The sequence below is a fragment of the Ascidia mentula genome, chromosome 4 (assembly GCF_947561715.1).
Source record: "Ascidia mentula chromosome 4, kaAscMent1.1, whole genome shotgun sequence".
Taxonomy (NCBI): Eukaryota; Metazoa; Chordata; class Ascidiacea; order Phlebobranchia; family Ascidiidae; genus Ascidia; species Ascidia mentula.
In genome coordinates, this window is record NC_138569.1 from 4064776 (window position 1) to 4084898 (window position 20123).

General features: G+C 37.0%; 3 protein-coding genes across 3 annotated transcripts; all 3 read left to right on the top strand.

Annotated features, from left to right (window-relative positions):
• The first annotated feature begins 1830 nt into the window (after nt 1-1830).
• On the top strand, nt 1831-5047 carry LOC145897246 (uncharacterized). The gene is made up of 13 exons (XM_082985444.1): nt 1831-1958; nt 2006-2099; nt 2248-2416; nt 2520-2626; nt 2812-2862; nt 2972-3030; nt 3091-3193; nt 3254-3409; nt 3568-3698; nt 3777-3844; nt 4034-4205; nt 4686-4774; nt 4947-5047. Exons 1-13 carry the CDS (start codon nt 1831-1833, stop codon nt 5045-5047), a joined length of 1428 nt encoding a protein of 475 aa, XP_082841570.1.
• Nucleotides 5048-8533: 3486 nt separating this feature from the next.
• On the top strand, nt 8534-13737 carry LOC145897706 (uncharacterized). Its single transcript, XM_082986105.1, has 19 exons — nt 8534-8745; nt 8980-9089; nt 9308-9356; nt 9419-9472; nt 9529-9582; nt 9635-9756; nt 9881-10016; nt 10083-10174; nt 10444-10612; nt 10699-10823; nt 10875-10934; nt 11071-11129; nt 11190-11292; nt 11353-11508; nt 11637-11767; nt 12139-12206; nt 12407-12578; nt 13144-13232; nt 13492-13737. The coding sequence occupies exons 1-19, from the start codon at nt 8604-8606 to the stop codon at nt 13590-13592; spliced, it is 1992 nt and encodes a 663-aa protein (XP_082842231.1). The 5' UTR covers nt 8534-8603; the 3' UTR covers nt 13593-13737.
• Nucleotides 13738-14747: 1010 nt separating this feature from the next.
• LOC145897247 (uncharacterized) lies at nt 14748-19336 on the top strand. The gene is made up of 17 exons (XM_082985445.1): nt 14748-14887; nt 15168-15277; nt 15464-15527; nt 15587-15714; nt 15858-15990; nt 16063-16154; nt 16359-16527; nt 16614-16738; nt 16788-16847; nt 16984-17042; nt 17103-17205; nt 17266-17337; nt 17498-17628; nt 17692-17774; nt 17968-18139; nt 18692-18780; nt 19036-19336. Exons 1-17 carry the CDS (start codon nt 14752-14754, stop codon nt 19134-19136), a joined length of 1827 nt encoding a protein of 608 aa, XP_082841571.1. The 5' UTR covers nt 14748-14751; the 3' UTR covers nt 19137-19336.
• The last annotated feature ends 787 nt before the right edge of the window (nt 19337-20123 follow it).

The window sequence follows — 20123 nt, forward strand, 5'->3', positions numbered from 1 at the left end:
GTATGTAGCGTATTTCATACTTTTTACCTAAATTTAAAGCAGGATTGTTAAGCAAAATGAGTCGGCAACCATGGTGGTAATGAATGGAGATTCTTCTCCACCTGAAGTGCAAGACTTCCTTGTAGAAGCGATGTTACCTGGCGTAGTCATTTATGTTTCATGCTTGCAGACGTTTACTTTCCTTTCAAAAATAGTGTTTTTGATTCATCATTATAGCTTAAATGAATCATGTAGAGTTACAGTTCCTCGTGACTCAATGCTGTGCAGTCCACCTCTTAATGCGTGAGTCGCATTTATCAAGAAGTGCAGTAACGTGAGGAGAAGTGTGATATTGGCGTCACTCGTGGAACTGTAATGCAAGGTCGCAGCAACGAAATGGTCGGAAACAGCGCAGTAGCGTCTGTTCAAAATGCTTATGAAGATCTACAGTCGCTACAACAACAACAACAACAACAACAACAACAACGTTATAAAGGTGCCTTACGAAATATAAAACGTTTCAAAATTTGTTGCACTATTGCTTATGGTAAGCCTAATGTATGTAAGATGCAAACAACTTCCATCAAAGCAAACAAACCGTTAATAACAACCCGATATATACAATCTTTGTATTGCATAGTGAGAGAAATTGCCCCACAGAAGAAGCAGATGAGGAGTTGTAAATTCCAACTGGTTTTCAATGCTTTTGCTTTGATCCTGCTTCTTGTTGTCATCGTCGCTTTGTTCTTGATTTACTTGGTATGATCCTATACTTTAATACGTGGATATTACAGTACCCATGCAAATGCCTAAATATTGTTTGTTGAAATACCAAATTGGTGCTAACACCTTATCCAATATTTTAGTGGATTTCATTATCATACCAATTTGCACAACCTCATTTTTCAAGTTTTGTAAATTTGATTCAAATTAAAACTGGAAATACTGAATTAGATTATCATAATTACAGTCATACAGACAAGTCATGTTTTTTAAATAGAACATTAGAATTCATTCTGTGTCGAACAAGAATGACGACGACGACGTATGCGTAAAAGTTTAACGCACGTTTTGTTCTTTGTTGGCAAAACCGTTTGTTGTTTGGGCAAGCATTTTCAGTAAAACTTGAAATTAGATAGATCTACAATTACAGCATAGCCTACTCAGTTATCCAGATTAAAACTAGAGATTTAGAATTATAAAATTCCAATTCTGTACTCATAACTTGATTTATTGTCCACTCCCTCAAATTTTTTCCCACAACATTAGTGTGTTGCAATTGAACCTGTAAATACGTTCATTCCTCATTTTACTTCAACAACTTGTTAATGTCAATAAAATTTAGAAGCCTGCAGCTACCTCCACTGCACCTACTAATGGATTTCAAGCAGAAGTTAAAAAAGGTAACATTATTTCTCCGTACATACGATCGACTGTGAAATAATTCCCTTTTTTTGTTAGGCATGCAATCCGGAACTGGAACTTCATGTTCAAGCACTGACTTTGTAACACAAGGTATTACAAGCGGTAACTGTGCCTTAATACAAATAGTTTACACTTTATTTCTCTGCATATAGGAGTGCGATCCAGCCCTGCAACATCATGCTTGGACCTTTTAAAAAGTGGCTTCTCCAAGTCAGGAACATACTGCCTGTATTACAAAAATCCGTCTGCTGTTATGAACCAGCAAGAAGTTTATGAGGTTTCATTTACTGAATTTATACACAAAATAAAACCATTTCTAAACACAATTTTTAAAAATTCCAGACAAGAAAATTACAATCAATGTGACGTATCGCGTGTGTTGCATTCTTTAGACGTAGATATTTCTGTTTTAAGACATACTGCGACATGACAACTGACGGTGGAGGGTGGACCCTTGTTGCTTCCGTTAACCGCGCAGAACGCCAAACAAAATGTAGCAGCTACGACCTTTGGTCTTACTATCCAGACTCGAATAAGCAAAGTACAGCAGATGGATTATTTATAATAACACAATGAGTAATCGATCCATTTTTTTAATATTAGGTTCTTCAAGTTGGTACAGTAAAACGACTTTCGGAACCGTTCAAACGGCAACTTCTTCTGACTTCAAAAGCCGAGCGTACTTTAGACAAACGGTTAGTGTCGCTTCATGATTTTAAATTTTGTTCTCCTCCTATTGTTTTTATCTTTTTCCGATTGTAAATTTGCCTAAAGTTCCCTTATTTTTAGCAACTAATAAAATTGGGTTTCATTGTAATAAAGTCCAATATATTATCAATTCAGGCTTCCGACATAATGCTGTCTCATGTTCCGAATATGATAGACACAGGTGATATTGAGGAGAAATCGTTTCTGAAATATCACACCACGGATGGTTTCCTCAACAAACATGGATCTTCGTTTCAAAAAATGTTTAAATATGATGTCCCGCTCGATACCCTGAGCATTGTCGGTGAATTAAAACATTTATTAGTGGATTGTTATAGCGTATTAGATGTATTAATATACACAATTTGCAGGGTAAACCAATGCTAACGTTGCTTGTTTAAAACTAGGTTTGGACAACAAAACTCTGGACTTAATAAGAAGTGAGATTCAAATAACTGAGATTATTCGAAACTGGTATAATTATTCATACGACTTGACACCAACGCCTACACCAGCACCAGCACCATCGGACACGGTATATTGGATTGTTTAAGAAATTAAATTAAAAAGTGTTTGGTTTGTCCCATTTACGACACTGTTGTTAAATTTTTGTGACCTCCACTCAACAGGAAAGTTTATTTCAAATCTTTTCTGTGTTTCTGTGCATTGTTCATTTATTAAGAATTGTTTTTCTCGCAGTTAACAAGTATACATGATGGTGGAAAAGGCATGTTTACGGAAGGCAACAAGGTATTCAATTTCTCGCTCGTTCCAATGAGTACAAAAAATACTTTTGGCTATTTCACCACTGGGTAATGTCTAACATACAAAATCCTAACACATTTTTCGTTGTTGTCAGGTGTATTTTCGAATAAATGACGAACCTTTTACTCTAATGACTTATGACAAGTCATATACGTAAGTGACATCACACTTCGCTAATGACGCAGACACTTTTAAAATTATCGTAATTTGCAGTGACTCCAAGACCTATCATATCAGCAGCGCCGCAATCCATCCGTTTACTACTTTGGCAACAATTTCAAATTTTGACGGATATCCCAACAAGTTTACAATTAAGGTATTATACGAAACTTTTAAGAAAACTGCATGCAGATGCTTAAAAAATACTTTTGTGCAGATCGTCTCACATACAAGTTCAGGTGGCAACACAAATACGGATTGGTTGAGTTTTAACTACAAAAACTTTTATGTATATGGAAGAGCATACCACGTGTATAATTATTTAGGAAAACCGTCCATTACATCGTTGCTGTTTGTCATACGTGGTGTTTCGGTAAACAAATTGTTTTATATCTACGAAGACTTTTCAATATTAGTATTTACCATATATTCTCACTTCAGAAATTAATTCATAGCGCAATGATAACACTGTATGACTGCCTTTTCTTGTCTGGAATTAGTTTTCAACATGATATGCCGCTCTTTCTGTAGAAATGGAACAACTTTGGCGGATCGTACTCCTTTCCACCCACTTACCAAATGTCGGCCACCAACCTCACATACGAATTCAGCGTCAGTGGAACCATAATGAACTACATGTTGGGATACATGCTGCTGAGCACGTAAAAATTGTTTATGTTTAGCCTGTGCAATTTACATTATTTGCAAATATTGTACTGTAAAAGTTACCGATACCCCAGTGTTAGCAGTGGATACGCACAAGCAACGGAGATGGAAAATCTATTGCGAAAAGTGATGGACTTGTTGGGTGGGTATTCCAAAAAGTGATTTTTAGAAACTGTGTTATCGCTGTGAGGTCCTTCGACGTTGTCGTTAATTTCAGCCTGGAAAAAATATTTAAATAACACAATTAACTCAAATTGGAGATCTTCTGCGCACTAGTCAATCCTGTCCATCATAAAAATGTAAATATCATCACGTGACAATGATTTTTTAGATCTACCTGAGACTGATATTCGCAATCTATCCCCGCCTCCCCAGTTCATTACTCCAGTGAAGTTCGCAAAGGGATCCTTATCTTATCCAGGCAGGAAAGTCAGTCCGGGATTTTTGCAATTTCGAGCTTACGATCACCTCGGATACCCCTACGCTATGTGCCCCGGTGTGAGGTATGTACCAATGTCCACTGATCAGTTTATCAAACTCCCTAAAGTAAGTAACGTTAACAACAATGTAAAAAAATCATAAAAAAATTAATTTTAGCACATTGCCAAAAACCCGTTTTCGCGTAGCTGTAAGACATTCGTATTATTTTTTTACATCTACTAAAAATTGTTTTTGTGTTTTCACAGTTTTCAGTTTTTTGTGTTTATTTACAACTACTGTATGTTTTGACAATAGGGTTTTCGCACTGCCGATATTCACTGTGTCAAAATGGTTGTGCCTATTATGTAGGCCTAAAGGTGGTTAAAAATTGTAATTATTCGTCGTGGGACAAATATTGATTTTCGAAAAAACAAGAATATTTTGACAAAAAATTATTTATGTTTCCTGCATTTCATAATTCAAGGTTATATTTTTTAAAGTATTTCATTGTCGATATTGTGTATATTTGTGATCTATTATTGTAAACGTTTTGCACCCTTTAGAGTAGAGGACGGTGGTGATCCTGCTCAGTTCTGCATTGGTTCGGCAGACACCTCGTCACGCCACAGACAACGCTGCGGCGATTTTTCAGGTACGAGATTTTTTTGCACAAACTGTGTAGTGATATTAAATTCTTTTGAAAATGTTGTTACTTAAATATCCACAATCAGAGATAATGTAGAACTTATAATGAGTGACAATGGTAATCATGGTTTTTTTTTGGTGATCAAGTTTCATTTGTTTTTTACCAATACGTATTTCAGAGTGGGAATCGCTACGGGAACACGTGCTAGTGAATAGATCTACGACTGATGGAGAGTTTGTGAACGATCTTCGTTCGACCATCCTTATATTTACTCGCTAGAATCAGAGAAATAAACAGAATATTCGATAACTTTACCAGCACAAAATTGGTTTCTTTCGAAAAAATTCCCTTAAATTTTGTATTACTGTAAATAATTTAATCAATTGACCGTTTGCCAGTCTTGTTTGGGTGATTTCATGAAAATAAACCTTGTACAAAATTGTTGTGGCAAAAACCATCATACAAAAGGTGGCTATTCGTAAGTGCAGTTTTACACAACATACTGTTTCGAAAGTATTCATTACAATGTTTTAAAATCACTTTTTCAAATCCTGTTTTGTCAAAAAACGTTCCAAAATATCCTCGCATAAATTTTATTGAGTCACAGAAGAGTTTTTTCGTTTATTTTTTCTTGTCAAGCACGACACTATGACTGAATGCACAAAGCAGCGATTACATAAAAACTTAAATACTTCGTAAGGAGTGCATCAGATAACAAAAGTTTGCGTTTAACCTAACCAACATTGTCCGTTGGCAAAAAGGAAAGCAGAAAGGTCTATTCACATGATGGTTCTTTCCTTGTACAGTCCAAACCGTTTATAGTAGTATATATCTTCCTGGACATTTATTCTGAATTAGACAGACCTATAAAAAATGCGTTTCGATATGTTGAATAAACATATGTTCCTACATAGCTATTCTGAACTTCAAAACATCTTTTCCAAGTCCCCGAGCTATGTGTTGCCAAAGCTATGCAGCAAAGAATATTCCGCATAATAAAATGCGCAAATCGAGACATTTGTTTTGATGTTTCCCATTTAAAAATATTAGAAAATCAATAACGAACGAACTCATTTTACGTTTAAACTCCTGTATGTTTGTTTACGAGCTTAGTTATACTCATCAAATGCATGACACAATGATCCAAGCTTTGTTTTCGGTGGCGGTGATCAACCGCATGCGTGACGTAACCATCATCCTTATAACCTCCTGGCAAAAAAGTTGTGGTGGTTTGTGATAGGCCGGTTGTATTCTTTACCTGCAGGTCAAACTCCGAATGAATTGCATCACTTACTGTGCGCCAACGATTGTTTGGTAGCATATAGGGTTGGGCGCAGGTCAACGTGGCTTACAGCCACCTCCGCAATCTATCTTCCTGCAGTCGTGTTAGTTCATTCACGTGTTAACATGGTCACATTTCATGCAAGTGGGCGCTGGCTTTACAGATAAAAATGTTCGTTTTAAAATATTATTTATCATCGTTGGATGATACGACTCCAATTGATACATAACCGGGATGGTTGTACTGTCAAAGGAAAAATACGAAAACATGCTTTCAATTACATGAAGAGCCTACATGTGTCGCACCGTTTGCACCCTTCCTCTCGTAGGGTCCTGAACACTGATATTTCTGTACATTAGAAACTTCCTGAAGTGAAATACTTATGTTCATTCTGAACAAATAGTCCTAAGGAAACGTATTTCATGTTGAAATCGTATGTGTTTTATCTTAATGTCAAATGTCAAGCAAAAATGCTACCACTCTTACTGTAAACCGTATGTGTTGTATAACAAAATCATTTCATGCAATTAAAAATTGTTTGATTTGCCCCATTCACAATTTTGTTGTCAAGTTTTTGTAACGTCCACGTAACAGCAAAATTTATTTCAAAGCTTTTCTGTATTTCCATACATTTTTCATTTGATAAAAAACATAACAGGCGGATAAAATGTAGAACTATAACTAGATCTACATTTTATACGCCCGTTTGTGTTTAGAATTGGTCAAAGCTTTACGCCTGTCTGCGGTTTGTATTTCCCCTGTAGATTTGGTTTGTTTCGAACCATGAATATGACTGTTGACTCAATGTGTTCCGACTTCTTTTCATGGATCAAGAAACAATTAAATTTATAATAACCTTGACTCAAAAGCCATTTTTTCCCGACTTTCATCACCACTGTTTATGGAAACTAGTCTTGGACAAATTTGAATTAAAGCAATGGTAAGAATGTAACCAAATGCTGTACAACAGACCACGTCATCGCCATGTTAACTCCATAACGGCATCAGTGCGGATAATAAATACAAGCAAGTGCAAATTACCACAAAAATTAAAATTTTACAATCATACAATGCAAGAAATGCTGAAAAGGTAAAACGGCATGTGTGATATTAGAGTGTTATTAGGTTAAGATTAGTTGAATTGCGAACAACAAAGCCAACAACAAGATTGAGCCACAGAAGAAATTTGAGCCGCTTTTGTTGCTGATTTCTGTAAACAACAGGGGTTGTATGAGAAGAGTGCAAAACCATGAGGTACTTGCGCAATACCAAGTTTTCCCCCTCGGGTCATGAAGTATTGCAATAGAGAAGGCAAAAAATTGCGCAATATACATGGGATGAGTCAACGCGGGACTTCACACTGAAATTGAATAGAACAAAACGCTGCAGGTCAATACCCAAGGCTTTACGAATAACGTAGCCATGACTTGAGGTAACATTTATGGTACACATAATACACTACTAATTATTTGCTTGTTTTTATAGGAAAAAGAGGCTGGTCAAGAGAAGTCAGAAAAAATGCGGCGCAGTTTCACCGCAAACGATACGCTTGAATGATTTCTCAAACGTTTTTATGTAACTTGCTTTGTTAGCTTTTATACGTTTGTAATTAGGTGCAGTAAAGGTGTCAAGTTTATCTTACGCTTGATAGTGGCAGGTTGTTTCGCTTATGATATAAGCTTATGTGCTATTAATCATAATGAACAGTCACATTAGCTATCAGTCGATAACGGTAATTCATGTCTGAATACAGAAATGGTTTGTGAGTGTGTAACATACGTCACAGAAAGCAGTGCTTGTATTGCGTAATGTTTTGCGTGTGTAACATACGTCACAGAAATCAGTGCTTGTATTGCGTAGTGTTTTGCGCGCTGCTTTGCACATGTACTGCATAATCCCACAATGTGACCCAAATGATTGAGACATCGAATATTCTCGAGTAAAGTGATTCATTCAACATCCTGTTTACCACATAAAATGTCCTCCTATGCCTTTGTCACATCACACCTATGTTCTTGTATTATATTACTTCAAGTGCCTCATGATATCACGTGACATTATTGACCAATCAGCTCTCATAATGGAGAGCGTTAAAGAGCCCAGTTTAAACCGGTAGATTCATTCTATTTGATTCTATTTGCCTGGCTTACATCCATCTCCGCAATCTGTCTTCCTGCAGTCGTGTCAGTTCATTCACGTGTTAACATGGTCATATTTCATGCAAGTAGGCGATCACTTTACAGATAAAAATTTTCGTTTCAAATTTTATTTATCATCGTTGGATTATACGACTCCAATCGATACATAACCGGGATGGTTGTACTGCCAAAGAAAAAATACGAAAACATGCTTTTATTTACTTGAAGAGCCGGTATTGTTGTTCGCCTTTTTTGGCAAAACTCATAACGCCTCTGCGTTTGCGGGTTCCGCTGACGCAACACTTTTTCAACCATTGTTTTCCACCTCTTCAGTGCGCGGGTCGCATTTAGCAAGCAAACAATCTAGCAACCGAACTCATTCGAGTGCAATGATATTGAGTCTCTGGTGAATAAAATGCAAGGCCACAGCAAAGGAATGGGCGGCAACCGCGCTGCAGCAGCATCTGATCAAAACATGTATGAGGACCCACGGTCTCTACAACAAAGGCAACAACAGAGAGGATTGAACCCGAATATACGTTCAGCAATAAATGGAGGTGCCTAATTGGTCTTTAAATGTCTTTTTTCAAACTTTTTGCCTGTCGAAATTATAACCGTTAAATTACAATCTGGTGAAAAACTGGTGTCTGGAAATTTGTGAGGATGAACTGCGCATTTTTCGAACCAGAAATTTTCAAATTTGTCTGGCTTGTATGTTGGTCAAAAAACTGAAAAAAAAACGTTTACCTGCCCATCTACGTAAGATATTCTTTTAACCCTTGTTGAAACAGATATTCCAAATCAGAAGCAAACGAGTCGTTTTAAGTACAAACTGCTATTCCATGCCATTGCTTTGATCCTGCTTCTTCTAATAGTCATCGCCTTGTTCCTGATTTACTCAGTAAGCATATTTGTTTTGATATGTACTTACTATGCACATGTGCACCGGTTGCTAAACATGAAAATACGTTCAAACCTACTGCGTTTTAATTAACCTGGTGAATATTGTCCGATAAAGCCCAGTTGGATCGCAGGCGAAACGTCGGTAAATAAAAGACGCGTATAATTGTGTCAGAAGGTCAGATTCTTTGAAATTAACTTTGTCAAGAAATTTCATAGAAACCAGCAGTTACCTCCACCCCGCCAGCAAATGAATCTCAAGTCGGAGGTAAAGTTCTAACTTCACATCCTTGCACATGATTGCTTAAAACGGCTTCTCTTTTGTTTCAGGAGTGCAATCCAGCAATGAAAACTTTTGCTCAAACTCCGGGTTTCATGCGAATGGTATTTGAATCAAAGCATTCTTGCCCTGATTTAAAATGACTTTCCTTTTTTTCCAGGAGTACAATCAAGCAATGGAACTTCATGCTCAAACACTGGATTTCACGCCGGAGGTAAAATGGCCAAGCATGTCTTCTTTAAGAAAAATGTTATCTTTTTGTGTAGGAACACAATCCTTGAAGGCCACATCCTGCTTGGAACTTCTAAACAATGGTTTCACCAATTCAGGAACATACTGCTTACATTACAAAAGTCCAAATGTCAACAGTCAACACGTGGTTTATGAGGTTGTTAACTGAATTTGCCATAAAATAGACAAGAGATTTATCAATCGAATTTACAAATTTTAGTGAACGTAACTTCCATCAAAGCTTCTGTTTTTTTCATTGTTTAATTGTTTTTTTACTTAAGACATACTGCGACATGACAACTGACGGAGGAGGGTGGACATTGGTGGCGTCCGTAAACCGTGCAGACCGCCAAAGCAAATGTAACAGTTACGACCTGTGGTCATACTATCCATACAACTATCAAAACAAACAACAAGGTTCAACAAGTGCAATATTTGTGCAAATGCGAAAATGATCGATAAGTGACCTTTCCTACTCTTTAGGCTCATCCAGTTGGCGCAGTCAAACGACTTTTGGAAGTGTTTGTACGGCAACTTTCTCGGACTACAAAAGCCACGCGTTCTCACACATTCAGGTTAGCACAGCAGTTCGGCTGTTCACTGTATGTGACGTTAAGTAAACAAACCGCCCACAAGAGAGCAATAAAACTGCCTACGGATTATTACATTTAATTTAGTGTCACAGTTGTAGATGTTTTTTTGCTGTGATAAATAACATAACCATCTGAATATTCTTTTTAATTTTATTTTTCCTAATTTGCAATTTACATATTCTTATCCTCTGGTAAAAATACTCTTACTTTATAATTAAGCCAATGCAAATATATGTCCTTTGTAATATCAGGCTTCAGACATCATGTTATCGCATGTTCCAAACGAAATAAATACACCGGATATTGACGCCAAGTCGTTTTTGAAATATCACACCACGGATGGTTTCCTCGGCAAACATGGATATTCTATTCAAAGTCTTTTCAAAAAACACGCACCGCTGAACACCCTTAACATTGTTGGTAAGTCAAGACGTTTTGAAGTATATTGCGCACTGTTTACAAAAATCAACTCAACGTTTTGATAAAACCTAACGTTGCAAATATAGGTTTGGACAAGAAACTTGTGGACTTGATAAAGAGCAACATTCGCATTACCGAAATTATTGGGAACTGGTATAATTATTCATACGATGAGTCACCATCGCCCACACCCGTGTTTCCATCGGACGAGGTATTAGATCATTTAGAATACAAAGTCGGTTTAATGTGTTTTTTTTTACAGGTTGCAAGTAGTACAAGCATATATGACGGAGGTTATAACATGTTTGACCAAGGCAATAAGGTAATAATAGATTGGTCTACAATTACAAAAGCTTCTTGGTCTGTGTTTTGCTAGGTATTTAGTTGAAAGCAGATATTTATTATTTTCCAGTGCTTTCTCATGCTACACCTAAATCCAAACATTTTATTGTTGCCAGGTGTACTTTCGATTAAACTATGAAAATTTTACTCTGATGACGTATGGCAAGTCATATACGTAAGTGACATCACAAATCGCTAATGACGCAGACACTTGTAAAATCCTCGTAATTTGCAGTGACGCCAAAACCTATCATATCAGCAGCGCCGCAATCCATCCGTTTACCACTTTGGCAACAATTTCAAATTTTGACGGATATCCCAACAAGTTTACAATAAAGGTATTATACAAAACTTTTAAGGAAACTGCATGCATGTGATTGGAAAATTCTTTTGCTTAGATTGTTTCGCAAACAAGTTCAGGTGCTTACACACAAGTCGATTGGTTGAATTTCAACTACAAAAACCTTTACGTATATGGAAGAGCATACCACGTGTATAACACAATAGGAAGACCTTCCATTACATCGTTGCTTTTTGCCATACGTGGTTTGTCGGTAAACAAATAGTTTGGTGGCATTACAATATTAATATTTACCATTCTTGCATCAGAAATTAACTTACAGCGCAATAATGGCACTATTTCTACTCATGACTGCCTATTCTTGTCTCGCTTGTTGTGTAGAAGTGGAACAATGTTGCCGGATCGTACTCCTTTCCACCAACTTACCCAATGTCAGCCACCAACCTCACATACGAGTTCAGCGTCAGTGGGACCATAACGAACTACATGATGGGATACATGCTGCTGAGCACGTAAAAATTATTTTATACAACAAGACTGTTATACATACACCCATCTTAGGAACATTTTACACTAAAATGATTGTAGAAAACGACCGAAACGTCTGTAGCTTGAAGTCCTCAATTGTTGCTTTGGCTATTTTGATTGTATTGAAAATAGACCCATCTGCTTTAAACCATCAGTTTAATAATCGTTTTAGTTTGTTCAAGGTTCCTTTTAAATATTAAAGGAGTTATTTAATATATGTGAGACAACGTCTGCTAATACAAGCGGCACACATAAATCACCAACTATACACCTGTTGTTATAAACACAGATATTGGTATCAATGTTATAAATTAACAAGCAACACAAGCCAGCTTGACCATACTTGTCTGTGCAGAATCGACAACAGCCGCGCACAATACACGGACATACAAAATCTATTGCGGAAAGTAGTGGATTTGTTGGGTGGGTATTCTAAAAAGTGGATTTAAGAAACTGTGTTATCGCTGCAAGTGCTTTCAGTACGGTCCACATTGTCGTTCATTTTAGATTAGGTAAAAATATTTAAACAACTCAATGAACACAATTTTTTATCGTCTGCGCAGTTGATCGATTCCATCCACCAATTAAAATATAAAAATCATCAAGTCAGAATGATTTTATAGATCTACCTGAGACTGATATTCGCAATCTATCCCCGCCTCTCCAGTTCATTACTCCGGTGAAGTTCGCAAAGGGATCGTTATCTTATCCAGGCAGGAAAGTCAGTCCGGGATTTTTGCAATTTCGAGCTTACGATCACCTCGGATATCCCTACGCTATGTGTCCCGGTGTCAGGTATGTAGATATGACCACTGGTTAGTTTATCGGTAACTTGCTAACGTATAATAACGTAACAACAATGTAGAAAAAACACCATTAATTAATTCATAAAAAAAACATTTTAGCTCACTGCCAAAAACACGTTTACGCGGAAATATAAGACATCCGTATTAACTATTTTTACATCTTCTCACAATTGTTTTTGTGTTTCCAGAGTTTTAACCTTTTTTTTACCACCACTAGTTTATTTACCACCACTATCGGCAAAAACATTTCGGTAAACGTCCCAAAACTATTGCTACTTGGTACTCCGTGAAAAGTTTTAACATTAGGGGGTTCGAACTGCCGATATGCACGGTGTTAAAATGGTTGTGGATGTTATGAAGGGCTGAGGGTGGCGATAAAATTTATTGTCAGTCATTCGTCGTGTGATGAACTGGGTAACAAATATTGATTATGCGCTGAAAACAAGAAGATTGTGCCAATTGATTTACGTTTCCTGCATTTCAAAATGCAAGTTTAGGCAAATTTTATGTCAACATTTGTGATCTATTGTTGTGAAACGTTTTGCACCCTTTAGGGTTGAGGACGGTGGTGATCCTGCACAGTTCTGTATTGGTTCGTCCGACACCTCTGGAACCAACAGACAACGCTGCGGCGATTTTTCGGGTACGAGCTTTCATGCGACCTTTGCACAAACTGTGTAGTGATTTTAAATTCTTTTGAAAATGTTGTCACTTCAATATTCACAATCAGAGATAATGTGGAACTTATAAGGAGTGACAATTGTGATAATGTATTTTTTATGACGATTTGTTTCCCCACATTAATTGATTGCCTTCAAGCATGTAATATTTCTATGTTATTTAGGTAAATTTAAATCGAATGTCCACTTGTTTTTTACATTCTTTACCAATACGTATTTCAGAGTGGGAATCGCTTCGGGAACATGTGCTAGTGAATAGATCTACGACTGATGGAGAGTTTGTGAACGATCTTCGTTCGACCATCCTTATATTTACTCGATAGAATCAGAACAATTTAGATGTTGGATAGATTTGCATATTGTAACGACAAAGTCGTTTATTTCGAATGGGTGTTTTTTGAAATTGTTGAAAAATTTTCGCTTAGATCAAATTTTCGATAAATGTAAATATTTTCTATGAAATGATTGCTTGCCTCTGTTTAATGTAAGTGAGTGTGTAAATAACAAAATAAACCTTTCACAAAGTTGACTGAAATATATTTTTTGAGTAAAAATCATCAAACTAAACTAATATATTACGTATGTTTATCCTTTTTCAAGGGAGCCTATCTCAACATCGGGATTCTATTTTCGAAATACTTCTCCAAACTAAAACGTTTTAAAATCACAACGTGCGATTTCATTGAGTTGTTCCTCGCATTCTTGTCAGGTCCGCTAAACTGTGACTGAATGAACCAAGCAAACTTTCAATAATGGACATAAAAAGTTAAAACTACATACCGAAGTTGAAACACAATACAAAAAAAAACTGCTCGATAATCCACATAGTATTCGCCTAAGCGCTTCAGACAGCTATCGTCTTAAATTCTTCAGGCAACTCGTAAAGGTTTGTCTTTAGTCCCAAATGAACACCATCAGGTGGTGGTCGTTACACTTCTCATTTTCTCATTGTGAAAAAGAAAGATTCTAGAATGGAATCTGTAAGAAAGTGGGTACATCTGTTGGCCCGAGCTTCCTTTGTTATTATTACAGATCAGCGTTCAGTAACGTTCACAATGATGGAATCAGTAGTGCCGCACCTGATATCGTTGTAGCGACTAACCGTAGTTGGTCGCAATCTTTATTGTCCAACAGATTAGATAACATACTGTTGTCCACCTTGTGCAAACCAGGCACTATGTGAAGGCATATGGAGTTTGCGCCCTACCGGCGTCATGTATTCTCTCTCTAGTTTCCTGCACCATTATTTTCTTAACGTGGGCGTTTAGTTTTGCTTCATAATAAAGAGCCATCTCGCGTATGTATTATTCTTCACGACAGAACAACAAACCACCTACTGGTCCTAATGTTTTATTTTCTATTAACGCAATATTTATTTAATCATTCTGATCACACCTCGGCTGCGTGTAGATCGCATCAGGCTAAGTAGTTAGTTGGATAACGCAATTGGTGTTGACAGGCAAATAATAATCTTATCTTAAAATGCACGGTCAAGGCAATGGGATAGTCGATTACCGTGGAGCACCATATGCCCAAAACGCCTACGAAAATCCGCAGTCACTGCAACAAGGACAGCATCACCAAACAGACAAGAATGTACGTTCAGCAGCTTATGAAGGTAATTGTTTTCAACAAAATTGTTAATAAGTTCATCACTAGCATACTATCGAAATATCACAGTCACAGAAACGTTAAATTCGAGGCTAAAATCTGTCAGTCTTGGTACATAAGACAAATTTATTTTGCTTTTAAGAAAAAGGAACCTCAGTGTTTTATTTCAATCAAATCAAAGCATTCTGTCGAAATCCGTGATAATACTCCCTGTAATTTTTGGATAAAAGTGTGTTAGAAGTTTCGCGAAGTAACGTTTGCGCCATAATTCCATCGTATTGTGGCAGATATTCCGAAACAGGAAAACAAGAAATGGTTTAAATGCAAACTGGTTTTCAACTGGGTCGCTTTGGGTCTGCTTGTGGTCATGGTCATCGCCCTGTACTTAATATACACGGTACAACTTTTTTTACCGCATCTGTTATTGGTAAACTGTCATGTTGTTTTCATATCTTGTTAAAAATGTTGGTTTGCAAATTTTTACAACTGTTCGAAGAGCTATTAAGTTAAACATTTATACTAAACATGTAATTGCCTTTAGATCATTTATTCAAATAACTTATCACCGCTTAATTAAATTTAGAAACCAACAGCTATGCCAACGCCTACGTATACGCCACCTGCATATTCTGGATCTCAAGCAGCAGGTAAAGGGTAACTGCATACTTGTGAATTAACGCGTAAAACAACCAAACCTCTTATTTAGGAGGGCAGAGTTCCAGCAATGGAACTTCATGCTTGGACCTACTAAGCCGTGGCATCACCAAATCAGGGACATATAATTTACATTACAAAAGTTCTTCAACTGACAACAAACAGCATGAGATTTACGAGGTTGTACTGACAAAAAGTTATGCACTATTGAGGAATATGTATTTTTGCAGTCTTTTCCAAACATGTTGCTTAGCCCTTCATCAAAGTGTCGCAATGTAGGTGTACCTTTCGTAAATATTGTTGTAACTGCTCTCTGCTTTAAGGCATACTGCGACATGACTACTGACGGTGGAGGATGGACACTTGTGGCGTCCATCAACCGCGCAGAACGCCAAAGGAAATGTAGCAGCTACGACCGCTGGTCCTATTATCCATACGTTTACCCAAATGGACAAGGTATACAATATACAAATGCAATATTTGTGAAAACGCGAAAATGATCAACAACCCACCTTTCCTACTCTTTAGTCTCTTCCAGTTGGCGGAGTGAAACGACTTTTGGAAGCGTCCGCACCGCAGCTTTCTCTGACTTTAAAAGCCGAGCGTACTTTAGACAAAACGTAAGTGTCACTTTATTATCCATGATGCTTTAATCAAACGATAAAACGCGTAAAATGCTTGAGGGTTATTACCCTTGCTGTACTGTCACGGTTTTGCTTGTTTCTATTGTTGGAGACAACAGATGCGTTTATATTGTAGGTTACAGCTCTTGTATAGCTTGAAATTAATCGTACATGTTAAATATATGTCCGTTGTCAACACAGGCTTCCGACATAATGCTGTCTCATGTTCCGAATGAGATAGATACAAATGAGATTGAAGGGAAGTCATTTCTGAAATATCACACCACGGATGGTTTCCTCGGCAAACATGGATATTCTATTCAAAGTCTTTTCAAAAAACACGCACCGCTGAATACCCTTAACATTGTTGGTAAGTCGAGACGTTTTGAAGTATATTGCGCACTGTTTACAAAAATCAACTCAACGTTTTGATAAAGCCTAACGTTGCAAATATAGGTTTGGACAAGAAACTTCTGGACTTGATAAAAAGCAACATTCGCATTACCGAAATTATTGGGAACTGGTATAATTATACATACGATGAGTCACCATCGCCCACACCCATGTTTCCATCGGACGAGGTATTAGATCATTTAGAATACAAAGTCGGTTAAATATGTTTTTTCACAGGTTGCAAGTAGTACAGGCATATATGACGGAGGTTATAACATGTTTGACCAAGGCAATAAGGTAATAATAGATTGGTCTAAAATAACAAAAGCTTCTTGGTCTGTGTTTTGCTAGGTATTTAGTTGATAACAGATATTTATTATTTTCCAATGCTTTCACATGCTACACATAAATCCAAACATTTTATTGTTGCCAGGTGTACTTTCGATTAAATCATGAAAATTTTACTCTGATGACTTATGACAAGTCATATACGTAAGTAACATCACACATCGCTAGTAACGCAGACACTTTTAAAATCATCGTAATTTGCAGTGACTCCAAGACCTTTCATATCAGTAGTTCCACAATCCATCCGTTTACCACTTTGGCAACAATTTCAAACTTTGACGGATATCCCAACAAGTTTACAATTAAAGTATCATACGAAACTTTTAAGGAAACTACATGCATGTGATTGGAAAATACTTTTGTGCAGATCGTCTCACAAACAAGCTCAGGTGGCAATACACGATCGGATTGGTTGAGTTTCAACTACAAAACCTTTCACGTATATGGAAGAGCATACCACGTCTATAATACAGGAAAACCGTCCATTAACATCGTTGCTTTTTGTCATACGTGGTTTGTCGGTAAACAAATAGTTTGGTGGCTTTTCAATGTTAGTATTTACCATTACTTTTCCACATGATGTGCCGGTTGTTGTGTAGAAATGGAACAATGTTGATGGATCGTACTCCTTTCCAACCCCTAACCCATCGTCATCAACCAACCTCACATACGAGTTCAGCGTCAGCGGGACAATAACGAACTTCATGATGGGATACATGCTGCTGAGCACGTACAAATTATTTATGTTCAGTCTGTGCAATTTACATCATTTGCAAATATTGTACTTTAAAAGTTACCGACACCCTTTTCTTGGCGGAGGATACGCACAACGAACGGAGATGGAAAATCTATTGCGGAAAGTAGTGGACTTGTTGGGTGGGAATTTTAAAAACTGAATTTAAGAAACTGTGTTATCGCTGTGAGGTCCTTCGACGTTGTCGTTGATTTCAGCTTGGAAAAAATATTCAAATAACTAACACAATTAACTCAAATTGGGGATCTTCTGCACACTGGTCAATCCTGTCCATCATAAAAATGTAAATATCATCACGTGACAATGATTTTTTAGATCTACCTGAGACTGATATTCGCAATCTATCCCCGCCTCTCCAGTTCATTACTCCAGTGAAGTTCGCAAAGGGATCGTTATCTTATCCAGGCAGGAAAGTCAGTCCGGGTTTTTTGCAATTTCGAGCTTACGATCACCTCGGATACCCCTACGCTATGTGTCCCGGTGTCAGGTATGTACATATGACCACTGGTTGGTTTATCGGTAACTTGCTAACGTAAATAACGTAACAACAATGTAGAAAAAACACCATTAATTCAATCAAAAAAAACATTTTTAGCTCACTGCCAAAAACCCGTTTACGCGGAATTGTAAAATATCCGTATTAACTTTTTTTACATCTTTCACAATTGTTTTTGTGTTTCCAGAGTTTTAACCTTTTTTTTACCACCACTAGTTTATTTACCACCACTATCGGCAAAAACATTTCGGTAAACGTCCCAAAACTATTGCTACTTGGTACTCCGTGAAAAGTTTTAACAATAGGGGGTTCGAACTGCCGTGTCAAAATGGTTGTGGATGTTATAAAGGCCTGAGGGCGGCGATAAAATTTATTGTCAGTTATTCGTCGTGGTATCAACTGGGTAACAAATATTGATTTTGCGCTGAAAACAAGAAGATTGTGCCAATTGATTTACGTTTCCTGCATTTCAAAATGCAAGTTTAGGCAAATTTTATGTCAACATTTGTGATATATTGTTGTGAAACGTTTTGCACCTTTTAGAGTTGAGGACAGTGGTGATCCTGCTCAGTTCTGTATTGGTTCGTCCGACACCTCTGGAACCAACAGACAACGCTGCGGCGATTTTTCGGGTAATAGCTTTCATGCGAACTTTGCACAAACTGTGTAAAGATATTAAATTCTTTTCCAAATGTTGTCACTTAAATATCCACAATCAGAGATAATGAGGAACTTGTAAGGAGTGACAATTGTGATGATGGTTTTAATGAAGATTTATTTACGCAACATAAATTGTTTGCCTTCACGCATGCAATATTGCTATGTTATTGGATTAAATCTTAATCGAATGTCCAACGTTTCACATACTTTAATAAAACGAATTTCAGAGTGGGAATCGCTTCGAGAACACGTGCTTGTGAATAGATCTACGACCGATGGAGAGTTTGTGAACGATCTTCGTTCGACCATCCTTATATTTACTCGATAAAATCGGAACAATTTAGGTGTTAGATAGATTTGTATATTGTCACGACAAAGTCGTTTATTTCGAATGGGTGTTTTTTAAAATTGTTCAAAAATTTTGGCTTTGATAAAATTTTCGATAAATGTAAATATTTTGTATGAAATGATTGCTTGCCTCTGTTTAATGTAAGTGAGTGTGTAAATAACAAAATAAACCTTTCACAAAGTTGACTGAAATATATTTTTTGAGTGAAAATCATCAAACTAAATTAATATACTACGTATGTTTATCCTTTTTCAAGGGAGCTTATCTCAACATCGGGATTCTATTTTCGAAATACTTCTCCAAACTAAAACGTTTTAAAATCACAACGTGCGATTTCATTGAGTTGTTCCTCGCATTCTTGTCAGGTCCGCTAAACTGTGACTGAATGAACCAACCAAATTTTCAATAATGGACATAAAATGTTAAAACTACATACCGAAGTTGAAACACAATACAAAAAAAAACTGCTCGATAATCCACATAGTATTCCCATAAGCGCTTCAGACAGCGATCGTCTTGAATTCTTCAGGCAACTCGTAAAGGTTTATCTTTAATCCCAAATGAACACCATCAGGTGGTGGTCGTTACACTTCTCATTTTCTCATTGTGAAAAAGAAAGATTCTAGAATGGAATCTGTAAGAAAGTGGGTACATCTGTTGGCCCGAGCTTCCTTTATTATTATTACAGATCAGCGTTCAATAACGTTAACAATGTTTGGATTCAGTGGTGCCGCACCTGATATCGTTGTAGCGACTCACCGTAGTTGGTCGCAATCTTTATTGTCCAACAGATTAGATAACATACTGTTGTCCACCTTGTGCAAACCAGGCACTATGTGAAGGCATATGGAGTTTGCGCCCTACCGGCGTCATGTATTCTCTCTTTAGTTTCCTGCACCATTATTTTCTTAACGTGGGCGTTTAGTTTTGCTTCATAATAAAGAGCCACCTCGCGTATGTATTATT